Source organism: Sinocyclocheilus grahami, unplaced genomic scaffold (genome assembly GCF_001515645.1).
Source record: "Sinocyclocheilus grahami isolate Dianchi unplaced genomic scaffold, SAMN03320097.WGS_v1.1 scaffold46.1, whole genome shotgun sequence".
Lineage (NCBI taxonomy): Eukaryota > Metazoa > Chordata > Actinopteri > Cypriniformes > Cyprinidae > Sinocyclocheilus > Sinocyclocheilus grahami.
In genome coordinates, this window is record NW_015505225.1 from 1 (window position 1) to 10,667 (window position 10,667).

The window sequence follows — 10,667 nt, forward strand, 5'->3', positions numbered from 1 at the left end:
CTGGATTTCTGATTAGTGCAAAACGTTCTCTAAATTACCTGGGAATGTTCTAGCACTCTATGGATCGACATTTTCATCCGTTTAGGAACATTCTGCTGTGTAATAGGCGGAACTCTGCTGGCGTTCTCCATCTCTGAGTCTGAACGCTTCAGCGGCCGCGCGACGTGATTGGCTGCGGCGCTCGTCTCATGTTCTTGAGATTCTGGAGGTTCTGGACTGTTCTCAGGAAGAGTCTTAAGGCGCATTACAGCACACTTCTGCCTTCTGCTGCAGACATCGCGCGCGTCTCGAGCTGCGACACCACAGGTGATTGACAGACTCAGCGTTTCTGCTGAGCATTATGATCAATAGTGTTATTATTATGCGTTTAAAGTTAAAGATTTTAAAATATATATATAAACAAACTATTGCACAGTTGCTAATATTAGAATACTAAGACGTATTAATATGCTTTGAGTTTGATGCTGTTCAGGTTTGATTTTTTTTAGCAACTTAACGTTACAGTTTACTCAACAGTCAAAATACTGTCATCATTTATTCATCCTCATGTTGCCCCTAAGCTATGACTTTCTTTTTTTGTCGTAAATCATAAAGTGATGTTAGGCGGAATGTTAGGGAATGACAAACGCTGTAATTCCGCTAACATTTCCAACACGAGTGAGGAAATTACAAAACTGTCATATTTTAGTAGCGCTAGCTAAATGCTATTTTAATATTTTTAACTGCATTCGATCTGCATTCTGAACCAGCGATAATATGGGATGGTCTCGAACGTTAATAATTAATTAACGTTAATGCCATTTGAGTGTTGTGCGCGGGCTTGATTTGGGGTTATGGAATGTTCTAGCAGCAGATGATTCCAGAATAAGACACTCGCAGTTTTTCCAATTCAGGAATGCTTACGGAAATCACAAATGTTGCATAATAGTTTGGAGCAAACGATAGGAAACTGAACCTTAACTTTCCCTCAGAGGCAGTCAATTATCTTAAAGGGACAGTTCACTTAAAATGAATATTTTGTCGTTTTACTCAGCTGGCATTCTTTCTGACTTTTATTCTCCACAGAAGAAAGTCATATAGGTTTGGAACGACATTAGTAAATGATGACTTGTTTTGTCATGGTTTTTATTTATAAACATATAATCACTAATTAAACCTAAGGAATGATAAAGCTGTTGTGAAGTGCTTTCCTCAGCTCTGTTTGAAAGAGCATTTTTTAACACAGTGACAGCTGATCCGCTCTGTGGTCCATGTAGGCTACAGGATCAGCTGATGTCTACTGTGCCAATAAAGCTTCTGAGTAAACAGCCCTATAGTGTAAACAAAGAATTGAGCTATGAATAGGATATCAAACAAACATACATCCCTTATTTGGAAGGCTTGGGTTGAATGCTTAAAATATATTCCATCATGAATATTAACCACTGCCATGCGTGTTTGCTGCCAGCAGAAACCATGTCAAAGGGACCAGCAGTTGGCATTGATCTGGGCACCACCTACTCCTGCGTGGGGGTCTTTCAGCATGGCAAAGTTGAAATCATTGCCAATGACCAGGGTAACAGGACCACACCAAGTTATGTAGCATTCACAGACACAGAGAGGCTGATTGGAGATGCTGCCAAAAATCAAGTAGCAATGAATCCCACCAATACAGTGTTTGGTAAGCAGCTTTATGCATGATATAATTTTGAGATTTTTAAAAATGTATCTGTATCAACCAATATTGGACATTTAATTGTGCATACTAATTTCCTGTAGTTTTATATTTAGATTGCACTCACTCAGTCAGTTAAGATTAAAACACATAAATAATTTAATAACACTGTTAAGTGTAATCTTTGGCAAATCTCAAAATGAAAATAAATTAGCATATTGTACATTAATGGTCTAACATCTAAATGTAGCTAAACAGTTGTTTTTAGTCTTCATTTAAGCAAAATAGCTATTTACAAACATATTTATACGATGATTCTCATTTGCTCTGACATGCACTGTGAGTTGTAAGGTCTTATATAGACAGGTGTGTGGCTTTGCTAATCAAGTCCAATCAGTATAATCAAACACAGCTTGACTCAAATGAAGGTGTAGAACCATCTCCAGGATGATCAGAAGAAATGGACAGCCCCTGAGTTAAATATATGAGTGTCACAGCAAAGGGTCTGAATACTTAGGACCATGTGATATTTCAGTTTTTCTTTTTTAATAAATCTGCAAAAATGTCAACAATTCTGTGTTTTTCTGTCAATATGGGGTGCTGTGTGTACATTAATTAGGAACAAAATTTACTTAAATGATTTTAGCAAATGGCTGCAATATAACAAAGAGTGAAAAATTTAAGGGGGTCTGAATACTTTCCGTACCCACTGTATGTATTTTTGAACATGTTCAGAGTTTGTTGCCATATTTGTTTCTCTAGATGCAAAAAGGCTCATTGGACGGCGGTTTGACGACTCAGTTGTGCAGTCAGACATGAAGCATTGGCCGTTCACTGTTATAAATGACAGCTCACGCCCCAAAGTTCAAGTTGAATACAGAGGGGAGACCAAGACCTTTTACCCAGAGGAGATTTCTTCCATGGTGCTTACAAAGATGAAGGAAATTGCTGAGGCTTACCTTGGAAAAGTAAGTTTCTGTCAAACACAGTGCCTGTAGTTGCTATAATGGTTCTGAGAAACCATCTCCCTTGTTGCTGTATGTCTAAAGATGTTGACATGTCTAACCTGTCTACACTGACACACAGCAGTTTATTAGAGCATGAAATAGGCCTGTTTGAATAACACATCTTAAACATTATAGGGAACAAGTACTTTCTGATTCAGAGGATGACTGAATCAGCTGTTACACTTCATGAATCTGTGTTCACAGACCATCACGAATGCTGTTGTTACGGTACCTGCTTACTTCAATGACTCTCAGCGCCAGGCCACTAAGGATGCTGGGACTATATCTGGCCTCAATGTTCTACGAATCATCAATGAGCCGACTGCTGCTGCCATTGCCTATGGTCTGGACAAGAAGGTAAGTGAGCTACTTTAACTTACAACAATATTAAAGCAGTAATTGTTGAATACAACTGATTTATTTGTCTGGTACCAGGTCGGTTCTGAGAGAAATGTCCTGATCTTCGATCTTGGTGGTGGCACTTTTGATGTGTCCATTCTTACAATTGAGGATGGCATCTTTGAGGTCAAGTCCACAGCCGGAGACACTCACCTTGGCGGAGAAGACTTTGACAGTCGCATGGTCAACCATTTCATCTCGGAGTTCAAGCGCAAGTACAAAAAGGACATCAGCGACAACAAGAGAGCTGTCCGTCGGCTGCGCACAGCATGCGAGCGGGCAAAGCGCACTTTGTCCTCCAGCACTCAGGCCAGCATCGAAATCGACTCTCTTTATGAGGGAATTGATTTCTACACTTCAATCACCAGGGCTCGTTTTGAAGAGCTCAATGCCGATCTCTTCCGTGGCACGTTGGATCCGGTCGAGAAATCCCTCCGTGATGCTAAACTGGACAAGTCTCAGGTTCACGACATTGTCCTTGTTGGAGGATCCACCCGTATCCCAAAGATCCAAAAGCTGCTCCAGGACTTCTTCAATGGGAAGGAACTGAACAAGAGCATCAATCCAGATGAGGCTGTCGCATATGGAGCAGGTAATGAAAATGGACATCATTTTGGCCTAATATTCCATAAATGTCCCATTAGAGACATATCTCCTTTTTTATAGCTGTCCAGGCAGCCATTTTGTCTGGAGACAAGTCTGAGAATGTCCAAGACCTGTTGCTCCTGGACGTTACTCCTCTGTCCTTGGGAATTGAGACTGCTGGCGGTGTTATGACCATCCTGATCAAACGTAACACTACCATCCCAACCAAACAAACACAGACCTTTACCACTTACTCCGACAACCAGCCTGGTGTCCTCATTCAGGTAAGCAGATGTTTATTTTAGTTTTTTTGTTTGTCCACAGTTTCTGGCAAAGTTTCACCTTTAATGCATTCCTCTACTGTAGGTGTATGAGGGTGAAAGAGCAATGACTAAGGACAATAACTTGCTGGGAAAGTTCGAGCTGACGGGCATCCCTCCTGCTCCACGTGGCGTCCCCCAGATTGAAGTAACCTTTGACATTGATGCCAATGGCATCATGAATGTCTCTGCTGTAGACAAGAGCACCGGCAAGGAGAACAAGATCACCATCACCAATGACAAAGGTAACATAAATCTTGATCTCCTGAGTGTCTTTTGTTATTGGAAACCAAAGTCCTAATCAATGGTCCCAACTTTACCAGGACGTCTAAGCAAGGAGGACATTGAGCGCATGGTCCAGGAAGCTGAGAAGTACAAGGCTGAGGATGATGTCCAAAGAGAAAAGGTTGCTGCCAAGAATGGCCTTGAGTCCTACGCCTTCAACATGAAGTCCACAGTTGAAGATGAGAAACTCAAGGGCAAGATTAGGTAGTAAGGACATTGTTATAATAGTCAATGTGACATCAGTGGTTCAACTGTAATTTTATGAAGATACGAGAATACTTTTTGTGTGTAAAGAAAGCAAAAATAGTGACTATTCAACATTTTCTTCTCTTCACTGTCAGTCTTTGACGCGTGTTCATGGTGCATGCGTGTGGTGCTGCTGAAGTAGTAGCCGGCGTTCTGACGTAGAATTGGATGTGCTGTGCCTTGTTTGCAATCAGAGGAATGTACTCGCATACGTGGTACTCTCATGAAGGCATGTCAAATTCTGACACAGGAGAGAAGATATTGTTGAGTGAAGTTGTTATTTATTCTTAGCTCTTCGATTTCATCAAAATATCTTAATTTGCTTTCTGTAGATGAACGAAGGTCTTACAGGGTTGGAATGACAAGAGGGTGAGAAATTAATGAGATTTTTGGGTGAACTATCCCATTAATTAATTTTTTCTGTATTAATGCTTGTTCTTTAAAGGAATGTCCCAAGTTAAATGCTGTGGGATTTTGTTGAGTACCACAGAAAATATTGTCAACTCCTATCTCAGTTTGATCAAAATGAACTTTGTGTATATTCATAACAGAATATTCATTTCATGAACATAAACATAAAGTGTACCTGGCATAACACATAAACATAAAGTGTACCTGAAAAGAAAGTGAGCACCACAGAAACCCAACCCATTATGTACGACCACGAGAACCGCCAGTTCCCATATCGTTTTCCATAGTAGTTGACTGTCATCCCAGTGTAGACAGCCATAGCCAGCAACACAAAGAAGCCTGGGATGTACAATGCAAATAAACAATGACTTCACATACAGTACAGTCAGTTTAGATATATAAGAATAATTTAACTTATTCATGTTATTTTTAGGATTGGACATTCTTACATGAAATGAAATAGAGAATTCCCGCAGCAAAGGTTTTGTCAAATCCGTTAAAGGAGGAGTAATTGATGAAAGCTATGACACCGATGATGATGCCAAAGAAACAAGCTAAGATGGAGAGGATCATGAAGGCCCGGGTGGCATCCCAATATGCTGTTCAAATAAAACCAGAGATTAGTTGTAATTTTCTTTTACTTTGTAAAATTTTTCAATGTATGTATTTTATGTCCATGGTGTGACGGTCTCACCGATGCTGTCTGTGTGTGTCATGCATTTTCCAGGTACACAGTAGCGCCACAGGCCATGGTGCATGTAACTGCCAGACTTGTGGTACTGCATCCAGTAATCAGTGGCAGTGGAGATCACCAGGAGTATATTTCCCACTCCTGCACTAAACAATCCACCTCCCATAAAGCTGTACATCTTGCACCTACAGACACACTGACAAATGTCAATACTAAAATTAATTCACGATACAAATCGTTGCAAAGCAACTTTACAGCAAATTAAGTTTCTACAATATTTAGTAGTAGCTTATCAGTGGTGACTGTCAGTTAATGTACATATGGCAGAAATGTAAGGAAAGATCAATTAAAGACGTAATAAAACAGACGATGAACACTATTAACAGCAATTATTAAATGATGCAATCAAACTTATAACAAAATGTGGTAGTTCTGTATGTTGTTTCAGGGTTGGCATACTGTATGTAAACATACTTTAATTAGATTAATTAAAAAACTGTAGCAAGTATGATTGTATTAAATGTTATTAAAAATTATTAATTTAATTATAGATGTATTAGGTTTTGATTTTATATATTTTCAGTTTTCATTTGAATTTTAGTTTAAGTTTCAGCAACTTTGACAGTGCTTTTGTCATTTGTATTAGCTTTAATTTTGATTATTCAAAGTTTTAAAATTATTATAATTTTTTAAACTGTAGCTATTTTAGTTTCAGTCATTTTCTGTTTTTAAGGATTTTGAACCTGTTAGAGATCCAGTGTGCCGCCCGCGGTACACTGCATACTTTGAGGGTTAAGTTTAAGTTTCTTATCTAACATTTATTTTTAATTTCATCTTCATTTTAATTAATGGAAACAACTTTTAGTTTCAGTGAACAACAACAGTGTTTATCATCAGTTTTACCATCATAAAAGGTAGAGCTTAAGTTAAAAAAAATTCTGAACAAGCTCAATTCTAAATTCATTATGTTAAATTAATTTGGTTCTTTTTATCTCTTACTAGCTAAATAATTTCTAATGAATGGTTTTTAATGTCTTTTTTGATCTTGTATAAATAAAGATAACTGAGTTTGTGAACACTTTTTTCACACAAATGTATGGCATCTAACCCCATCACATCAGCCGCGACTAGACGAACATGTAAAGTGTGAAGGGATTTAAAAATTCAATTCATATGTTAAATTAATTTGGTTCTTTTTATCTCTTACTAGCTAAATAATTTCTAATGAATGGTTTTTAATGTCTTTTTTGATCTTGTATAAATAAAGATAACTGAGTTTGTGAACACTTTTTTCACACAAATGTATGGCATCTAACCCCATCACATCAGCCCTAGACGAACATGTAAAGTGTGAAGGGATTTAAAAATTCAATTCACAACAACAAATCAACATACAATATGAAAAAAACCTACCTCTTTTCCCCCAAAAAATGTTATCAGACTGAATAGTGGGAAGCTCAATTATGCCAAGGCAGGCAGATTTCCATGAGCTATTGGCAGTTAGTTTTTGTGAGGGCACAGGAGCTGGGTGGAGAGCGGAGACCAACAATAGAGCTGTCAGCTAATCAGAGAGGCCACATGAGTGCTTAAGAGAATCTGCTGAAAATACAAAACTATTTAGCACTAGTTTCACTAATACTGATGACAAAGTACTTTCACCTGACAATATAGAAACATCATAGAAAAGTTGACAACAAAATGACGAGCAGTTTTTCAGGAAATTGTCAAAACATTTCTAATTCTTGTTTTTCATTATAATATTTGTGGTATAAAGGAGACGTTTCAATCATTTATATACTTTTTTGTTTATTTTACAGCAAGAATATATGAAATATATGATTTTAAAATATAAGCACTACACGGTTATTATTTATCCATTGACTTTACTACATTTCTACTGCTGGGCATTTATTTCAAAAGCTTCTTTTTAGTGTAGTATTAAACTGTCTCCCGAAAGGTTAAGAATCCATTAAGTGAACATTGTGTCTCCCCTGAAAGCTCCATGTCTACTTAGACATTAGATGCCACCTAGAGCCTTCACATTAAAGTAATGCAATAGACTGAAAATAGAAAGTAATGAACAGATAATCTCATCTGAGAGCTCATCTGCCCACAGGAACTAATAAAACATCAATCCTCTTCAGGACATTGAACATAATAGCAGCTGGAACTTTGTAAATGTGAATGATTAAGATATTTTCCAGGAGAGTTGGTGAAGGTTTGGCTATGTTTATCGTTGGATTTGTTAAAGGATTAGAGAGCCATATGACCAAAGTGGTGCTGTTACAGCCAAAAGCAGCTTTTGTGGATAAAATAGTTGACGAGGATGTGTACATTTTACAACCAGCAGAGGGAGACTTTCTACCATAAATAGGATAAAAAGAGAGAAAGTAGCACTTTAAACTCTTTCTATGTACATCCACGGCCAAGTGTCAGAGGGAATATGAGGATATTTGATCTGTCTTTATCTGTGGTTCCTCGCCTGTCCTGTCAACAGCATCTGTCTGCTCTGGTAATTGATAGTAGTGCTTGTAGTACTCTAAATAGTCACCCATCATACTGCTATACTCTTCATAGTGTCTCTGTAAGGGATGTACTTCTGTGTTTTCTGTTTTCAAGCAATTCTGTCCTGCAATATGTACATATAAAAACATGTTTTGGCTCAGTCTGGTATGCAAAAGTTATGGCGTAAGTTCCACCGAGGCCTGCACCATATTCAACATACTGCCAGTGTTGTGTTGTAACAGTGTTATGTAATTTAATTACAAAATAAATGTAACTGTAATCCATTATAATTACTGAGAAAAAAATGTGTAATTAAATTACAGTTACTTACGAAAATATTAACGATTACGAAGGGGGTTACATCTGTATATAATCTGTAAAAAGCTAGGATATGTTGAATAATATTCATTTGTTGCTTTGCCTGTTTTTGATGTGCACAATGCCTCCTGCCATTTAAAGGCCATTTAGTAAAGCAATGGTATTCTGATGCTTTTGATTGGTTCTCTTGGTTGAATTTTCAGTGCACCACTTCTGCCAATTACATCAAACCACACTGGCAATGAACGCTTTAGGCTACAACCTGTCTGAGAGTTGATTAGCTGATTAAGAGTTAACATTGGCTAGAAATTTAGTAATCAAAATTTAGTAATCAAAAACGTAATCAAAAATGTAATAAAATGTAATCATTTATATTACTTTAATAAAGTATCTGAAACAGTAACCTTCCCAACACTGCATACTGCTTATACTACATAGGTCTACAGCATTTCTGAGACTAGTAAAGGCCTGAGACTATTATAGGATGCTGCTTTTTGGTAGGCCAAAACCTGGAAACTAATGAACAGTTTAGCACTTCCAGTTCCACCGTCCCAAAGTCAGTGGGTTTTTGTTAATGGGGTTTTGGTTAAATGCATGCAATAAGGTCTGTGGTTATCAAGATGAACTAAATGTTTAAGAATCTTTATGATCAATTACCATTTCCAGGTTTTGGCCTGCTTTTGTTGGTCACAGGGCTTATTTTCTGCAGTAATCCAAAAGCCAGTGGAAAATTCCTGTTGGGTTGTTTTGTAAAGGGAAGCTGGGTGATGCTAACTTGGAGTGGAACTACAAAAAAACATCATCACTGAATGTTACGCTCAAAAAATATATTTGTTATGGTGGATATAAAATTCTAGTATAGGAATCCTCCATCCTCCAATCATCCTTCCAATATGAAACAGCAATGAATGACCTCTATTTGAAGGGCATTCACACACAACCTATTTTGGTATTCCACTGTTTCATTTTTTCTGCACATGCACATGAGTAACTCAAAGTATACTTGCTTTTCTGCATTCTGCTCTGTTTCACGAACAATTATCATTACGCAATTTGCGACCCACAAAAGCAGAGCATATGCAACTGATGTAATGTTAAAAATTAACACTGTGTCAAATTAAAATTAAGATTAATGTGTCAAATTAAAATTAAGATTAACGTTTAAATATGTCTGCAGACATTGTGTTTGTTTCCTTTCCTGCAATGTTTTTAAATGCAACAATGAATGAGACAGTTATTATATTTGAACAAATTAATAAATAATTCCCTATATATATATATATATATATGTTTATATATTATAACGAGGGTAAGTCCTTTTTTTTGTACTATGTCTGGCTTGAAACGGACAGGATGGTTATTAGGCCTTTTTAAATACTCTGTTAATTACTTACTTTGTCTCAATTTCTTTTGTATATTAAGATCAATGTTATTGTACTTTATACATTGTTTTTTCCTGTTTTATTTTTGTTATTTGTTTAATAAAATCTGACTTTTTTGTTAACAAGAAAAACTACATTTTATGTACCTCGTCAAAAAAAGTGCATGTGTTGTTGACTATATGACTAGTTATAACAAGCAAATAAAAAAACTTCACAAATTGAACAATTACAGCTTCAAAGGAATGGTAGAAAAAAAGAGCTTTTTGATTAATGATTTGTGGAGACAGACACTAGATTCATGGGGTCCAAGAGAGAAAACAGCTTGTATAATTGAAGAGTTTGTGATGCAGTATTAACTCACTCCTCAATTATACAAGCTTCATTTTCTCTGTACCCAGGGGTGAAATTATACAAGGCGGATGTCCTCAGCATAGCAAGTAATGCATCATGACGTCATCCTCTGCGTCATAGGCGCTGGTTTTGGAATGACGCAACAATGGTTAAATGATCACAGTCTCTGTAATCCTCCTGTGCCTGTCTGAATGGCTTCTGAGGTGCTAAAAGCTGATTTTGGGACACACGCTTCATTTCAGAGTGCTGAGGAAACCACGGCAAACAACGCAGTGTGGCGGATTCATTAGGCTAAACGTCACTGTGGATCTGTGCTGCTGGCTAGCTAATTGGCTAATTAGATTTGTGCTCATCTAAATCCATTTTACAACTGAAACAATGGCTTCAAGCAATTGAGTTTCCAATCTTCTCCCAGTGCTTTTTTAAAAAGTGCAAAAATGTGCTCAAACACTGAATACGCAAGTAGTGAAATAAGGCCTCAATTTTAGAATACTTCTGAAATACACCTGTTGA

The 10,667-nt window shown here is 37.2% G+C and overlaps 2 protein-coding genes across 2 annotated transcripts; one reads left to right on the plus strand and one right to left on the minus strand.

Moving 5' to 3' along the window:
* Window positions 1-216: 216 nt before the first annotated feature.
* LOC107582617 (heat shock cognate 70 kDa protein) lies at window positions 217-4,598 on the plus strand. Its single transcript, XM_016268533.1, has 9 exons — window positions 217-330; window positions 1,450-1,660; window positions 2,417-2,622; window positions 2,866-3,018; window positions 3,097-3,652; window positions 3,727-3,929; window positions 4,012-4,210; window positions 4,289-4,454; window positions 4,592-4,598. Exons 2-9 carry the CDS (start codon window positions 1,456-1,458, stop codon window positions 4,596-4,598), a joined length of 1,695 nt encoding a protein of 564 aa, XP_016124019.1. The 5' UTR covers window positions 217-330; window positions 1,450-1,455.
* Window positions 4,599-4,717: 119 nt separating this feature from the next.
* On the minus strand, window positions 4,718-7,162 carry LOC107582618 (lens fiber membrane intrinsic protein-like). The gene is made up of 5 exons (XM_016268534.1): window positions 7,012-7,162; window positions 5,602-5,794; window positions 5,357-5,506; window positions 5,112-5,246; window positions 4,718-4,737 (listed from the first exon to the last, which is right to left on the minus strand). Exons 2-5 carry the CDS (start codon window positions 5,774-5,776, stop codon window positions 4,718-4,720), a joined length of 480 nt encoding a protein of 159 aa, XP_016124020.1. The 5' UTR covers window positions 5,777-5,794; window positions 7,012-7,162.
* Window positions 7,163-10,667: the final 3,505 nt, after the last annotated feature.